The sequence below is a fragment of the Myotis nattereri genome (genome assembly GCF_964212035.1).
Source record: "Myotis nattereri genome assembly, chromosome: 11".
Lineage (NCBI taxonomy): Eukaryota > Metazoa > Chordata > Mammalia > Chiroptera > Vespertilionidae > Myotis > Myotis nattereri.
Genome location: NC_138086.1, coordinates 76,348,484 through 76,370,477, shown reverse-complemented (window position 1 = coordinate 76,370,477; position 21,994 = coordinate 76,348,484). Strand labels below are relative to the sequence as shown.

The following is a 21,994-nucleotide window of genomic DNA, read 5'->3' as shown; positions in this document are numbered from 1 at the left end:
CGTTCCTACGTTAACGTTCTTGTTTATGCACTTTTGTTTACTCTCTTGGTGTTGCTTCAACCTACCTATCTGTACAATATAAACCACCTGGCAAGGAGACAACTCGGAGATGTCCTGAATTAAATTACAGCAGGCCAGAGACCAAAAAGGGGTTATCAGTTCACAACTGCAGGGCAACACCAGCAAAACACTGCCCACACTCCTGCGTGTACATTGGAATTTTGGATTATTTTCAGGTGGCTATTTCACGAATGTCTAAAAGAGAAAATAGCCAGGTGCTGTCAAGCCCGAGGAGCCTCTGCTTCTCGAATTTTCCACTCTCCTGCCCACGGCTAATCCAAGTAGCAACACTTCTTCCTTACGAATCTATGTGCCTATCTCAGAACTAGCCCGTACTGTGCTTCATCTTCCTCCATCCCCTTTTTGTCCATAGCTAATGTGAATTGTTTCAGAACAACTTACCTGTTGTATAAAAACTTCTGCCAATGCCCGGATGATGGACATGCTCACCTTCCCTCACCCCCACTCCCCACCCCTCACCCCTGCCATGCTGCTGACAGTTTAGACGCCGCGCCCCAGGACCTGTCTTCTGTTTCTTGCTACCAATGGCCTAATAAAACCCTTTCTTTGAAAAAGAATTTCAGCCGTGGAAATTAAAATTTTGTTTTAATGTCATTCTTGCGTTAAAGTCAGTGCTGTTTATCAATTCCTTACATGTTGTTTGTCTTCCTCATTTTCAAGGTCCTAGTCATGACAAGATTGCTTAGGATTGCTTAAATTGTTTGGCAACTTCCCGCTGATAAAAGTACATGGAAGTAGACAAAGTCACGTGTGGGTTCCCTTCCCCCCTGCCCCCCTTTATCTGCTCGGCAGCCTCATCTTGGCGCAGTCCTCTCGCTTGTCTCACACCAAGTGCCCCAGTTAGGGTCTGAGTTCAGATCTTGTCATTTAAAAAAAAGCATCTATTCTTAAACAGTTTCCCCCCAGGAGCAATTTGTCAGTTTATCCAGATTTCTCTGTCAAACCATTAGGGCTCTAAGGGAATGAGACCCTGATTGATTCGGGAGGAGGGAGACAGGGACAGTCAGAGAACCTCAGCATTATGGAATAATGAAGTGTTAGAAACTAGAAAGCCACTAGGTTATCTTAAGAAGAAACTGGGCCACAGTGGGATTAGGACTAGAAAACGATTAGAAGTGGGTTCCCATTTTAATTTGGCCTATTATCCAGGAACCAGGAACCAGGAAGTAGAATTTTGGGCCAACTACACAGCCCAGCTGGCCGGTGTTGTGCTCTTCTATGAATGTCCCTCGGAACTGGCCGGGCACCGCAGTGCCCGACTCTCGCCCTCTGAAGCTGGTTGGTGAAGCAGACCTCCCCGCAGGGATGAGAATCCGAATCCCTTCTCCAGTGAAGTGTTTTTGTGTTGCGCTCTTTAAACACTTTGTCTTTCCCAGCTAATGAAATACTTGACTCTCTTTTGTCTTTTGTGCATCCCCTCTAATACACTGACAACAAAAACAGATCATGTGCTTCACTGTAGATTTCCAAAAAGTTACTCACGGGTCCACACGCGTGGATTTCCAATCCTGTGACTCAGCTTTAGGGAAGTTTTAATAATTAAGGACTCAAAAACTAACTAACTAACAAAAAACAAACAAACAAAAAAAACTAACTAACTACATAAATAAATAAATAAATAAATATAATTAAGGGCTCATGAGTACCTGAATTAAGATCCAGCTTTTTGTAAGGAATTTGCCTGTTTTATTTATGTATATTAAGCTCCATCTCCCCTTTGATTCTCTTTTTATTTCTGATATAAAAATAAATAAATCTAGATAAGGAAAAAGAGGCTGTCTGCAATTTTACCACCTTAAAAAAAACAAACAAAATGAAAGAAAAAAAACATTTTAATATTTGTACTTATTTTCTTTTCTACATATATAAATATTAAGTATTATTTTCCCCAAAAGGAGATCATATTCTAACATTGTTTTTAACAAGATTATTCACTTACAATTTGTTTCTTAGTAATAGATTTATACTTATTTTAATAACTATTATGTTACCTTAGGTTATTGTACCATATATGGATATCACAACTTATTTTGTTTTTGTTTGTTTTTTTACTTTTTATCACAACTTATTTAGCAAGTGTCTTCATTGTGCAACATGGTTTTCATTATGAGACATGCTGGATCCATGAATAGTCTTACAGCAGCTGTGCGTGCCTGTGGCTGTTGGCCTGGAATTACCGGGTCAGGAGTGTGTGCACATCTAAGGAATGTGCCGCCAGGTTACGCTGAGGGAAGGCAGTCCCATTTACATTGCCACCAGCCTGTGTTCGAGTGCCTAGCTCCCTGTTTTCCTGGGAATAGGCATCACTTTTTCCTCCTCTTTCCAACTGATCGTTACTTCTAAGATTTCAGTTACTTTTGAAGTTGAGCTTTTAAAAAGACTTGGCCATTTATTTTCTTCTTTCCTGAATCGTAGGAGTTCTCAGTGTGATTTGCAAAGGCTCTTTATAAGATGACTGTAACCACAAGAGCATGGCAGAAACGCGCTTTCCGGGGGTTTTCCGTTTGCACTCCCATTTTTGAGCAATCTGAACGTGACCCTCCTTTTCAAGCCTTGACAGTGTGTCTTCGGAATGTTGTGCACTTGGCTCCTTGTTTACACATCGTGACTTCATTCTGTAGCCAGATGGGAGGGGAATATAGCATGTTGTTTGAATGGTTTGTGTAAGTTACTCATTGGTTTACCCTCCCAGATATAGAATGAGAAAGGCAACTACAGAAAAAAAAAGGCAGGTATGATTTTGTAGATAATTTTTGTTTTATGGTCATAAGCATGACTTAACATATGCCATGTTCATTTCTTTCAAAGATGCAGTAGCATTATATATGTTCACTTTCTTATATTTTGAGATATGTAAGTTTCTTTTAAAAGTTGATTTTATTTTTTAAAATAAATTTTTATTGATGTCAGAGAGGAAGGGAGAGGGAGAGATAGAAACATCCATGATGAGAGTGAATCATTGATTGGCTGCCTCCTGCATGCCCCCTACTGGGATCCAGCCCACAACTGGGGCATGTGCCCTTGGCTGGAATCGAACCCCAGACCCTTCAGACCGCAGGCTGACGTTCTATCCACTGAGCCAAACTAGCTAGAGCTAAAAATTGATTTTAGAGAGGGAGGGAGACAGAAACATCAATGTGTGAGAGAAACATTGTGGTTGCCACCCACATATGCGGCCCATCCAGGACCGAACCGCAACCTAGGTATGTGCCCTGACCAAGAATTGAACTGGGATCCTTCCATGCATGGGACAGTGCACAGCCAACTGAGCCACACCAGCCACAGCGGAACATGCAATTTTAATTTAAAAAATAATCTTCATTTTCTTCTGGGTGTGTGATATAATCATTACAGAAAACACCAAAGAATACGAAGAAAATGCAATCACGTGTGACCCTATCCTTCCTCTGTAATGCTTGTTGATTCTTAGAATATATTTGATATAAAAAAGTATATTCTTTAGGTTCTTTTTAAACCTATGAGCATTTTCAAAACCTTATGATTTTTAAAACTTAAGTTATCACCCACTGCTCTTCCATATAATTCTTTGCCATATTTTCTTACATCATCAGTAGCAGCAGCAGCATCATTAGTTTATATTCACCGGAGGATATTTTTTCCATTTTCCATTGATTTTAGAGAGAGTGGAAGGGAAGGGGGAGACACACACACACACACACACACACACACATCTGATTGCCTTTCGCATGTGCACAGAATGGAGCCGGGGTAGAACCTGCAACCCAGTTACATGCCCTTGACGGGGAACTGAACTCAGGACCCTTGGGTGTGCAAGCCAGCGCTCTATCCACTGAGCAACACTGGCCATGGCTTACCTTATTATTTTTTAAATGAGTTTATCTAGCAAAAAGTGGGTAGTAAGTTAAGTCTTGTACTCTACATTTAAATGTATTGGATATACCATACTAATACTGAAAAAAAAGGCTTAAGTAGAATAACCTTTTGCCATTTTTAATATAACCCATATCAAAATAGCAATCCTAAACAATACTATTTCTTTTCAACAGACAGAATACCAACTGTGTGATGTGGAAAGAGTCCAAAATTAAACAAATTTTTTCATCTTGTTCCATTCCAGGCACAAAGATTCAGATATAAAATGGAAACGATTTCAGTACTAAGAACACAGTGCTTTTGAGGAAAGGAGAGCTAAGAAAGACTCCCTGCATTGATGATACTGTCTTACATCCAGTTTTCTTGACCTTCCTGTTGCCACAATGTCATTTACTTCTGGAGTTTAGATTCCAGAATTTATTACTTTTAAAAAGAAAATAAAAATTACATAGACTACCTTCAAGAACTTTATTTGAAAAAAAAAGAATTTTATTTGAGTTTCTGAAAATTAAATTAGTCCATCTTAGATTTCCGCATGGAGTTTTTAAGAAACGCATTGGGGTTAGAACCGTAGGTTCCCTCAGTTTGTCCATGTGCGTCGACTCACAAATGCAGCAGTCAAGGTCAGCAGCAGTCACCCAGACAGAAGACGTTTTGGGAGTGATTTTCCATGAGAAAAACTTATGAGAAAATCTTCTTTGTTGTCTATTTTCCTAAAATGTAATATTTTATTGTCTCATCTTTGTTTTTGCTCCTTAAACATTTTAAACCACATTCAGATAAGCATCTAGAGCAGCTTGTTTTAATTTTGTTTTGAAGAGTCACCGTGTTGAAGGTAGTTGACTGGTCTCCTCAGAAGAGTTCTAGGAAAAGTCTGATACCTAGACCGGTGTTTTTTTGTTGTTGTTGTTTTGTGGTTTTGTTTTTCTTTTTTAGACTGGTGTTTTGCATATTTAAAAAAACCAAACATCTTCCTATTGACATCATGCAGCAATTAGCAGGAACAACTTTTGTAAAAGTTTATATAGAGTATTGATCTCACCTCCTACTGAATTGTCTTCCTTATATGGCTTTATTGTTTTGTTTGGAATAACTTCCTAGGGTGTCAGTCAAGTTCATATTGAAGTTTAAAAATACATTGGATGTAATGAACATCATAAGCTGATGAACAGAAATAGATCCAGAGACAAAGAAGCATCGAACAGACAGTCAAACCACAGCAGGAAGGCAGGGCAGGGTTGGGAGAGGGTAAGAGATCAACCGAAGGACTTGTATACATGCATATAAGGGTAACCAATGGACACAGACACTGGTGGGGGGGGGGGGGATGAGGGCATGTGCCAGGGGGGTAGGGGAGGCCGGGGGGAGGTCAATGGGGAAAAAGGAGACATAGGTACTACTATTTGTAATACCTTAAACAATAAAAAAAATACATTGGATGGTCGAATGATAATTGGATTGTGGTAAACTGAATTACTAGTTGAATCTTAGATTGAATTATTGAGAAATAATACAGGTTTTACGTGGGGTTAGGAAATGATTTCTTTCACATATAACTTAATTAGTGTAATAACTTTATGCCATTTACTTCCCTATCCCAAGATTAAAGGCAAAATGAATCAAGCAGTGAATAAGTAATTAAGGTTTAAATTGATAGATTTGATTTTCTCTGGGCTCTTTTGTTTTTTTTCATATTTTCAAAAACTAGAGAAAGGTTTTGCTGGCAAAATCCGAAGTGATTGCCTGTAGGTTTTTAAGTTGACTGAGTAGCTGTCAGTCTCTAAAAGGTAACTGGTCTCTCAGAAGTACAGATGGGGAGCCCTTTCTCCATTGATGAAAGCAGTTTCAGTGTCACGAGGGGAGAAAAATCTTCCGAACCTTTGAGTCGTGTAGAAGTCCCTTGGCATGTCAAGTTTAGGTTAGAGTTTGCGTTAGGAGGGGTACAGAGTGGTTCCGGCTTTTATGACAATGAGTAAAGAAACTCCAAGGCAACGGGCCCAGAGATGAAAGTCCACTCTGCTTCCCTCCGGGTCCTTTCTTTATATCCCTTCTAAAAAAAATAAAAAAGTACCTACAGCTGTTTGAAGCAAAGTTCATTTTCTTTTGTTCAGTGTTTTGCCTCTATCCTTTTCTGTGGCACCATTTCCAAACATTCTTTTTTTTTTTTTTTGACACACAAAAAGTATTTATTGTTATGCCATCAAATTTTCCCCCATTGCCACCTGTTTCATTCAGTTCTTGTCACCTCATTGTAGGCCTTTGAATAGGTTGTACTTTTCTGTGTTTCTAGTTTCTTTTTTTTTCCTTTTTTTAAAATTTCTTTATTGGTTAAGGTATCCAAACATTCTTATTTGTAAACATAGCCAGCCCTCTCGTGTAATTGTTACGTGTCTATTATTGCCTAGAAACAGCATATCATGTGGGAAATAAAAGTGTTACAGCTCTTTTGTTAAACATAAGTTACATAAGTAATGAGTGACTTAACACCTCTCCAAACCTTAGATTCCTTATCTATCAAAAAGGGGGAATTATTAGCTTTCTCTTAAGGCTATGCTCATTAAAATAAATGAGAGGGTGCGTGCTTCTGGGACTCTGACACCCAGGGAAAGAAAGTGCTAGAAGAATGTTGGTCCCCCCCGGGGGACAGTCCGCCAGACATACCGTTGCACCCCGCTGCATGTACACTTACGGGGTGGAACTAGAAGGCAGCAGGCAGGAGGCAGCTCACACACCCACTCTTCTCACTCTCCTTTGACTAGCAGGTGGAACCCCAGCAAAGCCAGAACCATCGTCTACCCTTAGGGACCACAATGGCCCTCCTGATAAGATAGTAGTCATCTTTCTTGTCTGTCTTTGTTTTATTTCAGAGTAAACTGGCTGAATTCCTTGTTTCTGTCCCTATTTTAGAAACATTGTTTTAAATAGTCTATCCATATGACATTGGCTGGTTCTGAAGGGTGTGTGTGTGTGTGTGTGTGTGTGTGTGTGTGTGTGTGTGTTTTAACTTCCTTTTTTTGATTATGGGCGTGATTGGTGCTACTACTGCAACATTTTTTATTTTCCAAGAAACTCGTTTATTCTATAAAGTTCAGAACATAAAAATGGCCTCTTGATCCCATCATTGTCTTGTGTTCTGTTTTAGACTTCCTAAGCTCATATAAAGATTTATCCCCCAAATTGGACTCTTGCTGTAGATCCTTGTGGCGTGATTTTGATTAGTAGTAGATCAGGCACACCTCAGCACATCTGTAACTGCTGCCCTCACAGAGCAGTGCTGTCCAGTGGTTTACAGGCACAGGATCTGAAGTCAGAGTGACCTGAGTTTGAATCCAGTTCTGCCACTTGCCAGCTGCAAGCCTTCCTTTAGTCACCTGTAAAATGAGGATAATAATAGCCCATCCTTCTAGGGTTATGAGTGTTAGATGAGATGAGGAATGTCAGGTGCTTAAGAAGTATCTGGCACATCATAAATGTACAATACATTTTATCTATAACAATTATTTTTAACAATTGTATCACTTTACATTTTATGGGTATACCACAATTTATTCAGCCCTCCTGTATTAATGAACATTTAGATATTGGTCATTTAGGTGTGTTTTTTTTTAAAAAAATATGTTTTTATTGATCTTAGGGGCAGGGAGAGAGAGAAGAGAGAACAATGCTGTGAGAAAGAAACATCCATTGGCTGCCTTCCATAAACCCGCACCTTTGGTGTGGGCCCTTGATTGGGAATCAAACCCTTGACCTTTCGGTGCTCCAGATGACACTGGACCAACTGAGCCACACCGGCCAGGGCAGTCATTGAGGTTGGTTAAGTTTCGAAGTTTTATAAAACAACTCTGCAATGTACATCTTTGCAACGAGGTATTTGTGTACTCTGCCTTATTTCCGTAGGACACAAAACTGGTGTGTCAGAGAATGCATATGTTGAAAGCTTTTCATGGTGTTTCTAAATGCTGATGGAACTCTAACACCAGCATTCTTTGTTGTTAAAGTTGATTTATCTTGTCATCTTTCAAAGTGATAGCTTCAAAATTCTTATCATTGTTAATTATGTTAGTGTATGGGAAGAGTTAAGTAACCATATTTACCCATTCATTCAGAAGTATTTTCAAAATGAATCACCTCATTGCCCTTGAACCCCCATTACTAGAGTGTAAGAGGTTTCTTCTTTGTGAATCGTCTCCCCTTAGTAAAATAAGTTTTTAACATTTGGCAGAGACCAAGTTTGGATAGTTTGTTAGTGGCCTTTTTAAAAAGCAGTTGTTAAATTTTTAGGGTTTTTAAAAAATATATTTTTGTTGATTTCAGGGAGGAAGAGAGAGAGAGAGAGAGAGAGAGAGAGAGAGATCAATGATGAGAGAGAATCATTGATCCACTGCCTCCTGCAGGCCCCACACTGGGGATTGAGCCAGCAACCCTGGCATGTGCCCTGACCAGGAATCGAACTGTGATGTCCTGCTTCATAGGTGGACGCTCAACCACTGAGCCACGCCGGGGGGTGGGGGTAGGAGGGTGTTTTTAACAGAGAATGCTAACTTCACGAAGTTTGATTACAGAAATGTTGCGTGGGTTTGATTTCTCTTGAGCATGACCAGAAGGCTGATGTAAACATGTATTTACAGCTGCGTAGCGTAGCCCTGTCCCTCCTGATAAAGCCGCGCGGAGTCCGGGCGTAATAATCAGGCCCCAACACATGGCGCTCGCACACAGCAGTCCCCTGCTCAGGCTGAGAGCAAGCCCGCTTCTCTTTAAAAGTTAAAGATTTAATAAAACTTTAAAAATGTTTCCTTCACAACAGGAAAGGAACTTTATAAAAAAAAAAAATTTAACCATAAAGATTAGTTTTCACTATTTGTGTCCAGGTTTTTTATTTTATTTTTTTAGCAAATCTATGCACGGTCTTGTTCACATTTTCAAATAACATAGGAAAATGTGAAGAAAACCATAAGCAATCCCTTTACATCCCACTGCCCTGCAGTAGACTATTCATGTTCTTTTGACCATACGTACCTGCACCATGGCTTTTTTCTGTGTGTCTTACATGAGCTCATCTTTTAAAAACGGTAAAACATACATAACAAACGTCTGCCGTTTTCACTGGTTGTAACGCGGTGGCTTTAAGGAGTTTGCATTGTTGTGCAACCACAGCACCGTCCACCTCTGCAAGTCCTTCCACCCTCCAAGTGGAAACGGTACCCACTGAGCACGCCCATCACCCCTTCCCCGGCCCTGCCCACCACGGCCTGACCTGTTTTTAACGTGTGATGAAATGCAATACACACAGAAAAACTCGCATGCCCCAAGTACGCTGACAACCCCCCAGATAAAAACCACCACGAGGAAGGAAGTATTTGTGCTAATATTGCAGTTCCTCTTTTCTCTCTGCACAGCAAGTTGAGCCCTGATAGTCCCATTTACCATCTCTGAACTGACATATTATTTCAGTCCCCGTGTCCTGTAGGCTGATGGCCAGCTCAGAGCTAGCCAGCCTGTCTGTCACCAGAGCATAACAACGCGCTGTGGAGTAATGAGTCACAGGCCTGTTTTTGCATAGAGCTCAGCCTGGGCGTTTGGGCCCGCCCCCCTCCGTTGCACCTTGTGCTATATTAGGGCTGCTCAGACAGGAAGAATTTTCTTTCCCTGGTGTATCTGGTCCGGTTACCTTCGGGGTAAGTGTGTACTGCTCTTGTAGATACTGTTGTTGAACTTGATCTCACTCTCAGTTGGTTTAGTGTCTGATTGAAATTTTAGGCATTTAAAAACATGAATTAAAGAAACAAAATAGAATGATCCAGGATAGTGCAAAACTGTAATTTGCAAAGATCTGTATATGTAAAACTTTGCAGTGTCTTAGAGCTCAGAAATGTATAGGATCTAATTTTAAGAGGTTCTTGTTAGACATGTAGATGTTAAGAAAAAGCAAGGGACCTTCAGAAATCTCTTTTTTTTTTTAAGGGGAGGAAAAACATGATAAGGTCCGATTTTGTTGTTCACACTGTGTCACTTGATTTTTCTGGTAGTTCCATGCTTTGTGTGACTAAGATTGGGAACTATTGATTATAGCTAGTAATAAAGATAATTAATTTTTATTTTGTGCCGCTGAGCTTTATCTAGGATATCATGGAATAGGATTATACTGGTATGTTTCATGAATTGATAAAATCTGGATTACTCCCTTTAAGGCTTATAACAAAGTGTATGTTGTCAATTCAGATTCAAACATAAATATTACCATAAAAGGGAGAGCATTATGTAAAGAGGTTGGATTTTTTGTTGTAAAAAAAAGTCCAATGTAAACATTTTACCTTATTTTTTGTAGTTTGTTTTTTTAATCAGGAAAATTAGATAGTACAGCAGACCAAGCAGATGACTTGGTTTTTATTGGCAGCTTATATCCAAGCATCTCTGGATATTGCTTCCCACCTATGCTGTGGTTCTAGGACAAATTCAAGGACAGAAGAACTCAGAGTGCCTTAAGGGTAATCAGTACAAATTACTTAATTTCTATATGCCTTGGTTTAATTCCTCTTGAAAAAATGCTATTAGATATTAGGGCAGTGTTGGTGGGGAGGATGGGTGAATAAATTCTAAACTCTGATATTATGTATTTTCATAAGTATCCACTAAATTCTGACCGGGAAGTCAAGTTTTCCTGTTTAAGAAGATTGGTATAAATTGCCAATTTTTAAATAACTAGCCTTTGAAAACTTTGATTTTTTTTTTCTCTTTCCTTCTACCTCCTTCTCTTCTTCCACCCATGGATATTAAGTTTCACTTCTGTTTTATATCTGTATGGAGAAAGTTTCACTTTCCAGTTTATATAATTTTTTTTTCTGCTGCCTTGAAAATTTAATTAGGGAGAATTCTTTAAATGCCTCAATAAACTGATTTATAATGCTATGGAAGTCATGAACTTACAGTTTTATTTTTTCCCATGTGCTAAGTACCTAAGGAAGTGCTGTTATTAAAAGCTCAAGCTTAGAACAAGTAATGCAGGTTGTTGGAAAGGGCAGTCACATGGATTGTGTAGCCCTGTCCAATCTATAGTCATTCGTGCCGTTCCTATGTAAGTAGTATACAGTTTGCCATTCAGGATGTCATTATCTTATCGCTGTGTAGCTAAATGATTCTTCAAGTATCAAAATTAAAGCAGAATCGTAACTTTTTGAGCCAATTATATGCAGGAATTTACTCTTTTTCATTTTCCCATAAGACTGAATCTCCAGGGCCTTTAGAAGTATTCCACTTTCATTCAAATACTTGTATAAAGGCCAGGAGCTATTTTTCATGTAGACAGAACTTTTCAGTCATTGATTTGTCAATGTATTTTCAAGGTAAAGTTGATCATCTCAGAATGAGAGGCCACGATAGCAGACACTCCTGGTTACCAAGTTTGTGCTCCTCAAGTGCGGGTCTCACCTCTTGCTGTAGCCGTTAGCCTTGCCCTACATATTCCTTGTAACGAACGCGGTGATAGCGGAGACACCGGAGACCCGAACCTCCCACAGAAAGCCCAGAGGCCATTCTTTCCCAGGCTCCCCATCAGCCAGCCCACATGTAAAGATTCCAGAGGCTTAAAACGTTGAGACTTCCTTTGAAGGGAGTTCAGAGTTCAAGGCTGGTATTTTCTATTTTTGAACATGTCTTCCCCACTCGATGTGTTTTTTCCAACAACTCTTCTTCTGCAGCATCTGCGACAGGTGACTGCTGGCAAAGGAAGCCAGAACTTTATATACCAAGTATAGGTTTACAAGCCTATTGGTTTAAAAATACCCTGCCCTCATTTTCTACATCTTCTTTAGAATTGTGCCAGAACGCTGACATTTATGCCTTAGTCTTTACAGGTTTATAATGATCGTGACCTCGGGCTGATGTTTGCGTTCGGACCGCAGTAGCACGTTGTGTGAGATTATTTTTGAGCAAGGATAAACTTTGGTCAGATTGCCAGTGAGGATTAGGAAGAATGAAAGCTCTGCAGTTGAAATTTGCATAGTATTCAAATTATCAAAAGTAATATCCTAATTATCAATAATAATGTCCTACTGAAATGGGAAATTTAGCAATTGCAACTTTCTGATTATTCTTTGTTTTTGTGTGTTTTGTTAAATAAAATTTGAAGAGACCGTGAGAAAGACAACTACTCTTTCACTTATTAACACTGCTTTTTTTTTTTTTTTTTTTTTTTTACGAAGCCTGAATGCTCTAGAAAGAGCCATTCTTGGGGGCTGGGGGAGGAGAGAAATCGGGCTGCTTGGCCATGTGTAACAAAGGGAGCTTAGATTCCCAGATATTAAAATGTATCCTGCTCTGTTTGAATTGTTTTCTTTGGACTTTTCCAGTGTTTCACGGAGTATGTGGTGTTTTTGTAAACTCTATTGGACTTTTCCACATTCTCCTCCCTCTTTTTCAAGCTAATAAAATGGTTTTATTTAAATAGTGCCTTCTAGAAGTTTAAACTCCTTTTCAGATATTAAACGCCAAAGAATAACCACGGCACCTAATAGTATACGCGTTGGTTTTATAAAGAAACAGACTTGTAGGCAGCTTCTCGGACATCTTTGTTTAAGCTAGATGACTGACGGAAGGAAGATCGGCCAAAGGTTACTTAAATTTGACTCTGTGTTTAACTATGCCTACCATCGTTTAAAGACTACTGACCCTCCCCCCTCAAAAAAATAAGAAAGAATACTAACTCCCAAACTACCATTGTAGTTAACTTTTGGGGTGCTGATCCAATGTTTTATGAGTTCTATAGAGTGTATGTCTATGCAGATGGATACTACATTATTTTTTCACATGTGAAAAATTAGAGGTATCTTACTACTTGAAAATACTTTTTACTCAACTCCAAGATGCCATCAATTATACGATCAATTTACTAATAGCCTTTCTGAGAAAGGAAGGAAAATACTTTTTTATGAGACATTCCCCAGTTATATGCAGTTAAAATGGAAGGGGGAGAGGGATAGGTTTCAGATTTTAAAGAATTTTTATAGATCTGCTACCACACATTCTAATTATCAAGAACACAGATCTAATGTCCAACTTCTATTACCAGAGTTTAAGGAAAAGTCTGACTTTTTATCTGACTCTGTATAATGTTTCTCCTTACATTCTTTTTCTATATTCCTTCATTGGTTTAATAATAGTAAAGCATTTTCCCACAAATTTCAACCTCACATTTAGAGAAAATATTGATAAAATGTTCATGTAGTAAAGCATTTTCTTACAAATATCTACTTCACTTTAACTCTGTTCAAATCTTCTTAACACCATAGAAGTTCTTGTAGGAGGGCTGCAAATTGTCCGTATAGAACTCTTAACCCTGGCCCTAGGTGGTTTGGCTCATTGGATAGAGCGTTAGCCTGCAGACTCAAGGATCCTGGGTTCGATTCCAGTCAAGGGCACACGCCCGGGTTTCAGGCTCCATCCCCCGTGGGGGGGGCATGCAGGAGTCGGCTGATCAGTGATTCTCTCTCATCATTGATAGTTCTCTCTCTCCCTCTCTCTTCTTCTCTGAAATTAAAAAAGAAAAGAAAAAAAGAGTATCTATAAATCTTTTAACCCCGAATTTTGGGAGAAAGAGTGAAATCTTTACAGAGGCCCTTAGAAAAAGAAAAAGGATGCCTTCAGTAACTTGGTATTTAACTAATCCAAAAGTACCGTCTTAGTGTGTCATTAACATACAGGAGGAACCTGAAATGTATGTGTGTCACGTGTACCTTTTTTCTCTCTCTTTTACTGTGACCTCACCTGGGAAATTCCAGAAGATTGGATAACCAAGATATGACTAATCAAGATTCTGCTGTACATGTGAAAATGGTGGGTATTTAAATATTTCCAGCTCCATTTATTAATGGTGACTCTTCGCCACCTTTACCCCTGCCTCTACCCTGATCATCATTATGGGACTGTAACTTGACGCAGATCTTTCTTCACAATGTTTGACTTACAGTAGTACCTCAACTATTTGTTGAATTGAATTCCAACTTACCTTTGACATATTTTTGGTTGAAATACAATGTGCATTTGAATGTTTCTAGGCATATGAGATGGTTCCCCCATTCCTTTTTGTGCTAGATTTTCCTTGCTCAACAACACATGTAAATCATACAGTGTGAGATATTTTATCTTAGGCCTCTGAGTTAAAAATGGCAAGATTTTACATAAAAAACAAACTTCTTGCCTGGCCAGCGTGGCTCAGTGGTTGAGCATCGACCTATGAACCTGGAGGTCACAGTTCAATTCCTGGTCAGGGCACATGCCCAGGTTGTGGGCTTAATCCCCAGTGTAGGGCATGCAGGAGGCAGCCAATCAATGATTCTCTCTCATCATTGATGCTTCTATCTCTGTCTCCCTCTTCCTTCCTCTTTGAAATCAATAAAAATATAAAAAACAAAAAAACCTTCTTGGCCCTAGCTGGTTTGGCTTAGTGGATAGAACATTGGACTGCAGACCAAAGGGTCCCAGGTTCGATTCCAGTCAAGGGCGCCATACCTCGGTTGCAGGCTCGATCCCCAGCCTTCCTTGGGGCGTGTGCGGGAGGCAGCCAATCAAGGTGTCTCTCACATCAATATTTCTCTCTCTCTGTCTCTGCCTCTCCCTTCCACTCTCTCTAGAAGTCAATGGAAAAATATCCTTGGTGAGGATTAACAGCAGCAACAAAAAACTCCTTGGACAATGATAAAGTTCATTGCATTACGGACATTAGGTTGAGGTAGGAAAAATGTAGTCTTTGCAGTCAGAACTGGCTTCAAATCTGACCTCAGTCCTTGAGAGCTATGATGCCCTCAATCTCAGCTTTAAGAAACAGGAATGAAACCACCAAACTCTTGTTGTTCTTATTCATATTTTCCCTCATCTTTATTGAGGTATAATTGACAAATAAAATCTTAAGATATTTTAAGTATACTATGATGATTTGACATATGTATGCATTGTGAAAGGATTCCTCTGTCTCATTAACACATCCATTACTTTTCACATAGTCACTGTTTTTTTTGCTGGGGGTTTTTTTGTTTTTGGTTTTTTGGGTGAGAACATTGAAGTTCTACTCTTTCAGGAAATTTCAGTTATACAAAAATATAAATTTCAACTATGTCATAGTTTATAGTTATAAACTACAGTCACCATGTTTTACATTAGATCCTCAGCTATAACTCATGTTATAACTGAAATGTTCTTACTTATACTTGATGAAAAAGTATGTTAAGTGCCTACTAGCACATAGTAAGCACTCTAAATGTTAATCTCCTACATTATGTTAGTGAGTGTTGTAACTATGTAAGTAGCATTTTTTTAAAAAATTATCTTTATTGTTGAGGTATTACAGATGCCCGCTCTGTTTGTTTACATTTTCCCCATTGATTCCCTCCTCCCCGCACCCGCCCCTCCCAAGCCTTCCCTACGCTTGTCTGTGTCCATGGGCTATGCATATATGCATAATGGTTAATGTCCCCTCCCCGCCACTTTCCCTCTGAAATTCATCAGTCTGTTCATGGTTCTATGTCTCGGGATCCATTTTATTCATCAGTTAATTTTGTTCATTAGATTCCACATATGAGTGAGATCATGAGATACTTATAATAAACTCAAAATGGATAAAACACTTAAATGTAAGTCGTGAAACCATAAAAATCCTAGAAGAAGCCATAGGTAGCAAAATCTCAGACATCTCTGGTAGCAATATGTTTACAGATACATCTCCTAGGGCAAAAGCAACTAAGGAGAAAATGAACAAATGAGACTACATCAAAATAAAAGCTTCTGCATGGCAAAATAAAATATCAACAAAATAAAAAGGGAGCCCACGGTGTGGGAGAACATATTTGGCAATGATACAGCTGATAAAGGGTTAATATCTCTTTGTTTCTTGAGTCTGACTAAAGGTACATCAATTTTGTTATTCTTTTCAAAGAACCAGCTCTTGGTTTTGTTGATGATTTGTGTTTGTTTTTTTTAGTCTCTATGTCATTTATTTCCACTCTGATCTTTATTATTTCCTTCCTTATACTTACTCTGGGCTTTTCTTGTTATTCTCTTTCTATATCTTTAAGTTTATGGTAGATAGTTTTTTAGAAGTTTTTCTTTTTTTTGACGTAGGCCTGTAGTGCTATGAACTTCCCTCTCAGGACTTTCACTGTATCCCAGAGATTTTGGGTTGTTGTGTGTTCATTTTCATTTGTTTCCAGGAAGTTTTTTCTTTCTTTCTTGATCTCTTTGGTAACCCAGTTTAATAACATACTCTTTAGCCTCGATGTTTGAATGTTTCTGAGTGTTTTTATTGTAGTTGATTTCTAATTTATGCCATTGTGATGTGAGAAGATGCTTGATATGATTTCAGTCTTCTTAAACTTGTAGAGACTTAGTTTGTGTCCTAACATGTGGTCTGTCTTTGAAAATGTCCCATGTGCACTTGGAGAAGAATGTATATTCTTTAGTTTTGGGGTGAAATGTTCTGTAAATGTCAGTTAATTCCATCTGATCTAATTCCATCTGATCTTTTTTTTTTTTTTTTTTTTTAATATATTTTATTGATTTTTTACAGAGAGGAAGGGAGAGAGATAGAGAGTCAGAAACATCGATGAGAGAGAAACATCGATCAGCTGCCTCCTGCACATCCCCCACTGGGGATATGCCCGCAACCCAGGTACATGCCCTTGACCGGAATCGAACCCGGGACCCTTCAGTCCGCAGGCCGACGCTCTATCCACTGAGCCAAACCGGTTTCGGCTCCATCTGATCTTTTGATTGGCACATTAGGTTATTATTGATAGGTGCTTATTTGTCATTTAGGATCAATGTTTTCTTGTGGATTTTTTTGTTTAGAAGATTTATCCAGTGATGTCAGTGTTTAAGTCCCCTACTATGATTGTATTGCTGTCCATCTCTCCTTTAAAATCCTCTAGAAGTTTTTTTTGTTTTTTGTTTTCTATATTTGGATACTCCTGTATTGGGTACATATATGTTTACCAGAGTTATATCCTCTTGTTGTATCGATCCCTTTAGTATTATGACGTGGCCTTCATTGTCTCTTATTCTGGCCTTCATTTTTTTTTAATACTTTTTTAAAAATTGCTTTCAGAGAGGCAGGGAGAGGGAGAGAGAGATAGACACATCAATAATGTGAGAGAATAATTGATTGGCTGCCTCCTGCACACCCCCTATTGTGGATTAAGCCCACAACCTGGGCATGTGCCCCGACCAGAAATCAAACTTTGACCTCCTGGTTCATAGATCAACACTCAACCACTGAGCCACACTAGCCAGGCATTATGGCCTTCATTTTGAAGTCTATTTTGTCAGGTATGAGTATTGCTACCCCAGTTTTTTGTTGTTTTTTTTCATTTCTATTTGCCTGGAAATTTTCCGCCCCTTCACCTTCGTTCTGTGTGAGTCTTTTGTTCTGAGATGAGTTTCTTGTAGACAGTATATAGTTGGATCATGTTTTCTTATCCATTCAGCTACTCCCTGCCTTTTGGTTGGCACATTAGGTTAATATTGATAGGTGCTTATTTGTTGCCATTCTTAGTCTTTAAGCCTGTGTTCTTCTCTCTCTATTTCTTCTTCTTACAGCAGTCCCTTTAGCATTTCTTGCAGTGGTAATAAGTTCTTTTAGCCTTTTTGTCTGTGAAACTCTTTTTTAAAAATATTTTTTATTGATTTTAGAGAGGAAGGGAGAGGGAGGGAGAGAGCTAGAAACATCCATGATGAGAGAGAATTATTTTTTTTAAAATATATTTTATTGATTTTTTTACAGAGAGGAAGGGAGAGAGATAGAGAGTCAGAAACATCGATGAGAGAGAAACATCGATCAGCCGCCTCCTGCACATCCCCCACTGGGGATGTGCGGGCAACCCAGGTACATGCCCTTGACCGGAATCGAACCTGGGACCTTTCAGTCCGCAGGCCGACGCTCTATCCACTGAGCCAAACCGGTTTCGGCGAGAGAGAATTATTGATCAGCTTCCAATCCCACTGGGGATTGAGCCTGCAACCCAGGCATGTGCCCTGACCAGGAATCGAACTGTGACCTCCTGGTTCTTAGGTTGACACTCAACCACTGAGCCATGCCGGTTGGGCAAACATGTGTCTCTTTTTAAAGCAAGTAACTTGTATGTAGCCAGCCCACAAAAAGACTATGGAAGGAAAAGAAGCCAAAGATTATGTATATTTATATATTTTTTCTATCAAGGTGATGTATAATTACATGTTTTTTATTATCATTACATTAATTTACACACTTTTTGCCTTGGGCTTGCTTTTCTAAAAATGTTGATACAACTTATAAATTGAAAGCCCCTTAGGATGTCAGCCTGAACTTTTCATGGCCTGCCCCCAAATCTCTCCTTCCAGACTTCACACACACACACACACACACACACACACACGCACACGCACACGCACGCGCGCACTCACACACAATTTCCATGGTCACTTAGGTTTTAGACAAACAGAGCTATTTATCTTTCTCCCCCATTAGGCCCTGTACTTTGATTACTCCCCCGTCTCAGCATATCCAAATCCTGCTTCTCTTTAAAAGCCTAGCTCAGCATAAATAATCTCTGTTCCACTGTATTTCATCTGGGTGTCTTGGCAAGGCAGTCGTTATTATAATCCATATTATAGAATATGTATCTTAAGTGTAGGAAGTATATCTTATTAAACATTGTATTGCTGACAGACCTGTTTAAAATAGTGCCTTAAGAAAATAAAAAGAAAAAAACAAAATAAAAGAACAACAAAAAAAACATAGTGCCTTATACTTAATAACAATATGGTGAATGAATGAAAGAAAGAATTTTGCCTACATGACCTTAATGTGGAGAAAGGCCAAATACAGGGTGTCTCCCCCCAAAAATTTATATATATACACACACACACACACACACACATATATTACATATATATATATATATATATATATATATATATATATATATTATAAAGGCAGTATTTATTAAAATGTTTCATTTTTCAAAATATAGTAAGATCTGCAGCTCTCAGCTGTTAAAGTATATATACTTTTTTTTTGGATATCCTGTATGTGGGAGGGAGGGGGAGATGGTTCTCACTAAAATTTAGTAATGCATAATCCTCCCATAAATCATAGAATCATCTGTGTATGTGAGTAAATGTGCCAGTCTTAGTAGGCGTATTTCAATCTATACCTTTTGTGTAGTTACATAAAAAATCTTAGTGCCTACTCCTTTTAAAAAAACACATATATTTTATTGATTTCAGAAAGGAAGGGAGAGAGAGAGATAGAAACATCAATAAAAGAGAATCATTGATAGGCTGCCTCCTGCATACCCCCTATTGGGGCATGGGCCCTGACCAGGAATCGAACTGTGACCTCCTGGTTCATAGGTCATTACTCAACCACTGAGCCACGCTGGCCGGGCAATACTCACTCCTTTATACCAATGTAGTAATGAAGTCTTTTGCTTGTACCAAATGTTAACATTAGAAAACAAAGAAAAATACATCCCCTAAAAGCTTTGGACAGACAATCTTAAGTAATTTAAATTAATTTTTTAATGTAGGCTATTTTTTGAAAAATTCAGGTAAATATCACTAGGATAATTTTCTGAGTGTACCATGCAGCTACTCATTTATATGTCAGTAAATATACGTGTAAGATAATCTATATATATGAAAGCCTAAGCAACCGTTATAACCAGTTGACCAAACGACTCGTTGACTGGTCACTATGATGCACACTGACCACCAGGGGGGCGGACGCTCAACGCAGGAGCTTCCGCCTGGTGGTCAGTGCGCTCCCACAGCCAACCTCCCTTGGCCGGCCAACTCCCGTGGTCCCTCCCACGGGCCTGCCAGCCCTGATCGGCCCCTATCAGGACTGGGTGAGACAGCCACGATCGCCAGCCAGGCCGAGGGACCCCACCTGTGCATGAATTCGTGCACCGGGCCTCTAGTATCAAATAATATTGCTATAGAGTTTTGAATAAACCTGTGTATCTTTGAAATCAACATCTTTAGAAATCACTGCTTTTTGAATATGGAAGTAGACTAACAGGAAGTAGACTAAATGTTTAGTTTTCTTGGTTTTATCTGTGCAAATACAATACTGTAAAGATCAGCCAGAACGAATGTATTGTAGGTTTTCTTAGTCATCTTTAGTGTTGATTCAGATCAGGCTCCAATCTACCAAAGTCCCCTGGTTCTTGTGAGGAAAGTCTTGCTCCTTCCCCAGCCTTTTCCTTATGGTCTTATAACAGGAATCTGCTTTCTTTGTTCACAAATGATGGAAATGTTTAGACTCTTATTTATTTTCCATAAAATTGTATCATAATAAAATTGCAAAGTCTTTGGACAATTCACAGTAGCTTGCCCTTCAAATGTGAAGCATGGTGACTTTATGTGCCACCAAGCAGGTATATTTTTGTCCTAGAATATGGGAGAAGAGATCTGAGGAGGAAACAAAAAGGATGATGAAACACATACTCCTGCAGTGTGCTTCTTAACATCCTGACAATCTCTGACACATTTCATACATATTTACTTAAAGTTCTATTTCTGAGGCCCGTTCTAAAATATTTGAGTAAGCCCAGCCGGTATGGCTTAGTGGTTGAGCGTCGACCTATGAACCAGGAAGCTGCCGATTAATGATTCTCTCTCTCCCTCTACCTTCCTCTCCCTGAAATTTAAAAATAATATTTGAGTAAAATGCCCAATATGTGAGAAGTACTTAGTTACGTTGTATGTGTACTGCGGGGAGGTTGGAGTCGTGTTACCATATAACCCAAGGCAGATATAATTATGATTCTTATATTTCTCACACCTGTCACCTCCACCCTGTGTGTTCTCTGGAGCAAGCAGCTGCTTTCTCACCTGTTACTTCACTGTAGTGGCACTTGGGTATACGCTGCTCCTGTGTCTGTAAGTGAACGGTTGTATGTTGTGCAGAAGCAGGGACACCAATGCCGGCGGCCACTGGTTCTTCCAGGCCCGGTGATTGTGCATAAGCCAATTTACAAGCTGTTAGCCTCGCAGAACTCAGGCTCCTCTGAAGCAGTCTTGGTCCTGTTCTCCTATCCATTCTCTGAAACCTGAGGATGTGACTTGCTTGAGGCAGGATGTCTTCCTCAGTACAGATACACTGCAGTAAAATGTTTCATTTTCTTGGAGAAAATACAACCGGTGACATATCTCCTCTGTTGCTTTTCAAAGTAATGAGTTCTGGAATCACGCATATGCTGCTGACTATGCATCTGTCACCTAAGGCCGCGGTAGGAGCAGAATGTCGCTGTCAGGAGATGAATTTACTAGCAGAGATGTTTGTGAGGGTGCTATGGAAGTGAGATTCCAAAACAGCAACGGTTCCTAAAACTCAACAGGGAATCGGTGTGAGCAGTGCTCATCATCCCATTCCTGGAGTCTAGTAAGACTGTCCGATACTACGTGGACACATGGTAAGTCTTTGTTAAGCAAAGAATGGATTACGTGCCTGTTTCTCTCATCTATTGAAAAATCACTATAAATATTCAGAGGACCTTCTTCAATGGGTTGAAATCCTGTAAAGTCCAGTTAAATGAAAAGGCTCACTGTGTGAAGGTTGGTTACATTGCAGGTGATCGGGCCCTACTTAAACACAGCTCTTTAAAAGGAAGTGTATTGTGAGTCCAGGTCTTTCATTCATGGAGAAAATTTTAATGTCAGCGTTTCTCTTTCCTGGACACTTCTGTATCCCTCTTGCAGTCTTTGGGAAACAGTTTAGCTGTTTCCCAATTTTTCTCATCTTGTCCTTTATGTAGAGATAGCATGGACCTGATAGACTTACCTGGTCAGGCTCTCTTGTAGCAAAGATCTAAGACCTAGGGGATTTTTTCATAACCGTGTCCATTATACAGGTGAAATGTGTTAACATTGGTGATAACACACCCAGAATAGTAGACTATGAAATGGATAAAGATTGTCAGGAACAAGCCAGTATGGGACCTTGATTTGAGCATCTGTAATTGTCTTTTTACACTGTGGGTCGACTGTTAAAGGACCTATACTTTCCTCCTCCAGGTCTACTTGTGCATGC

General features: G+C 39.3%; 1 protein-coding gene across 6 annotated transcripts in view; it reads left to right on the top strand.

Annotated features, from left to right (window-relative positions):
- NT5C3A (5'-nucleotidase, cytosolic IIIA) overlaps positions 1 to 21,994 on the top strand; it is a 51,080-nt gene that overhangs the window by 15,940 nt on the left and 13,146 nt on the right. Inside the window, exons 1-3 of one of the 6 annotated variants that reach the window (XM_081102831.1) lie at positions 9,561 to 9,611; positions 13,710 to 13,764; positions 14,562 to 14,659. The exons of 1 other annotated variant lie outside the window; for it this stretch is intronic. Coding sequence is in view for 3 of the 5 variants with exons in the window: in XM_081102828.1 (XP_080958954.1) it covers positions 13,729 to 13,764 (36 nt within the window). In the remaining 2 variants the exon portion in view is untranslated. Of the gene's footprint in view, positions 1 to 9,560; positions 9,612 to 13,709; positions 13,765 to 14,561; positions 14,660 to 21,135; positions 21,378 to 21,994 lie in introns of those variants that run through there. 4 more of the 6 variants (XM_081102830.1, XM_081102829.1, XM_081102828.1 and 1 more) reach the window with 4 other exon arrangements.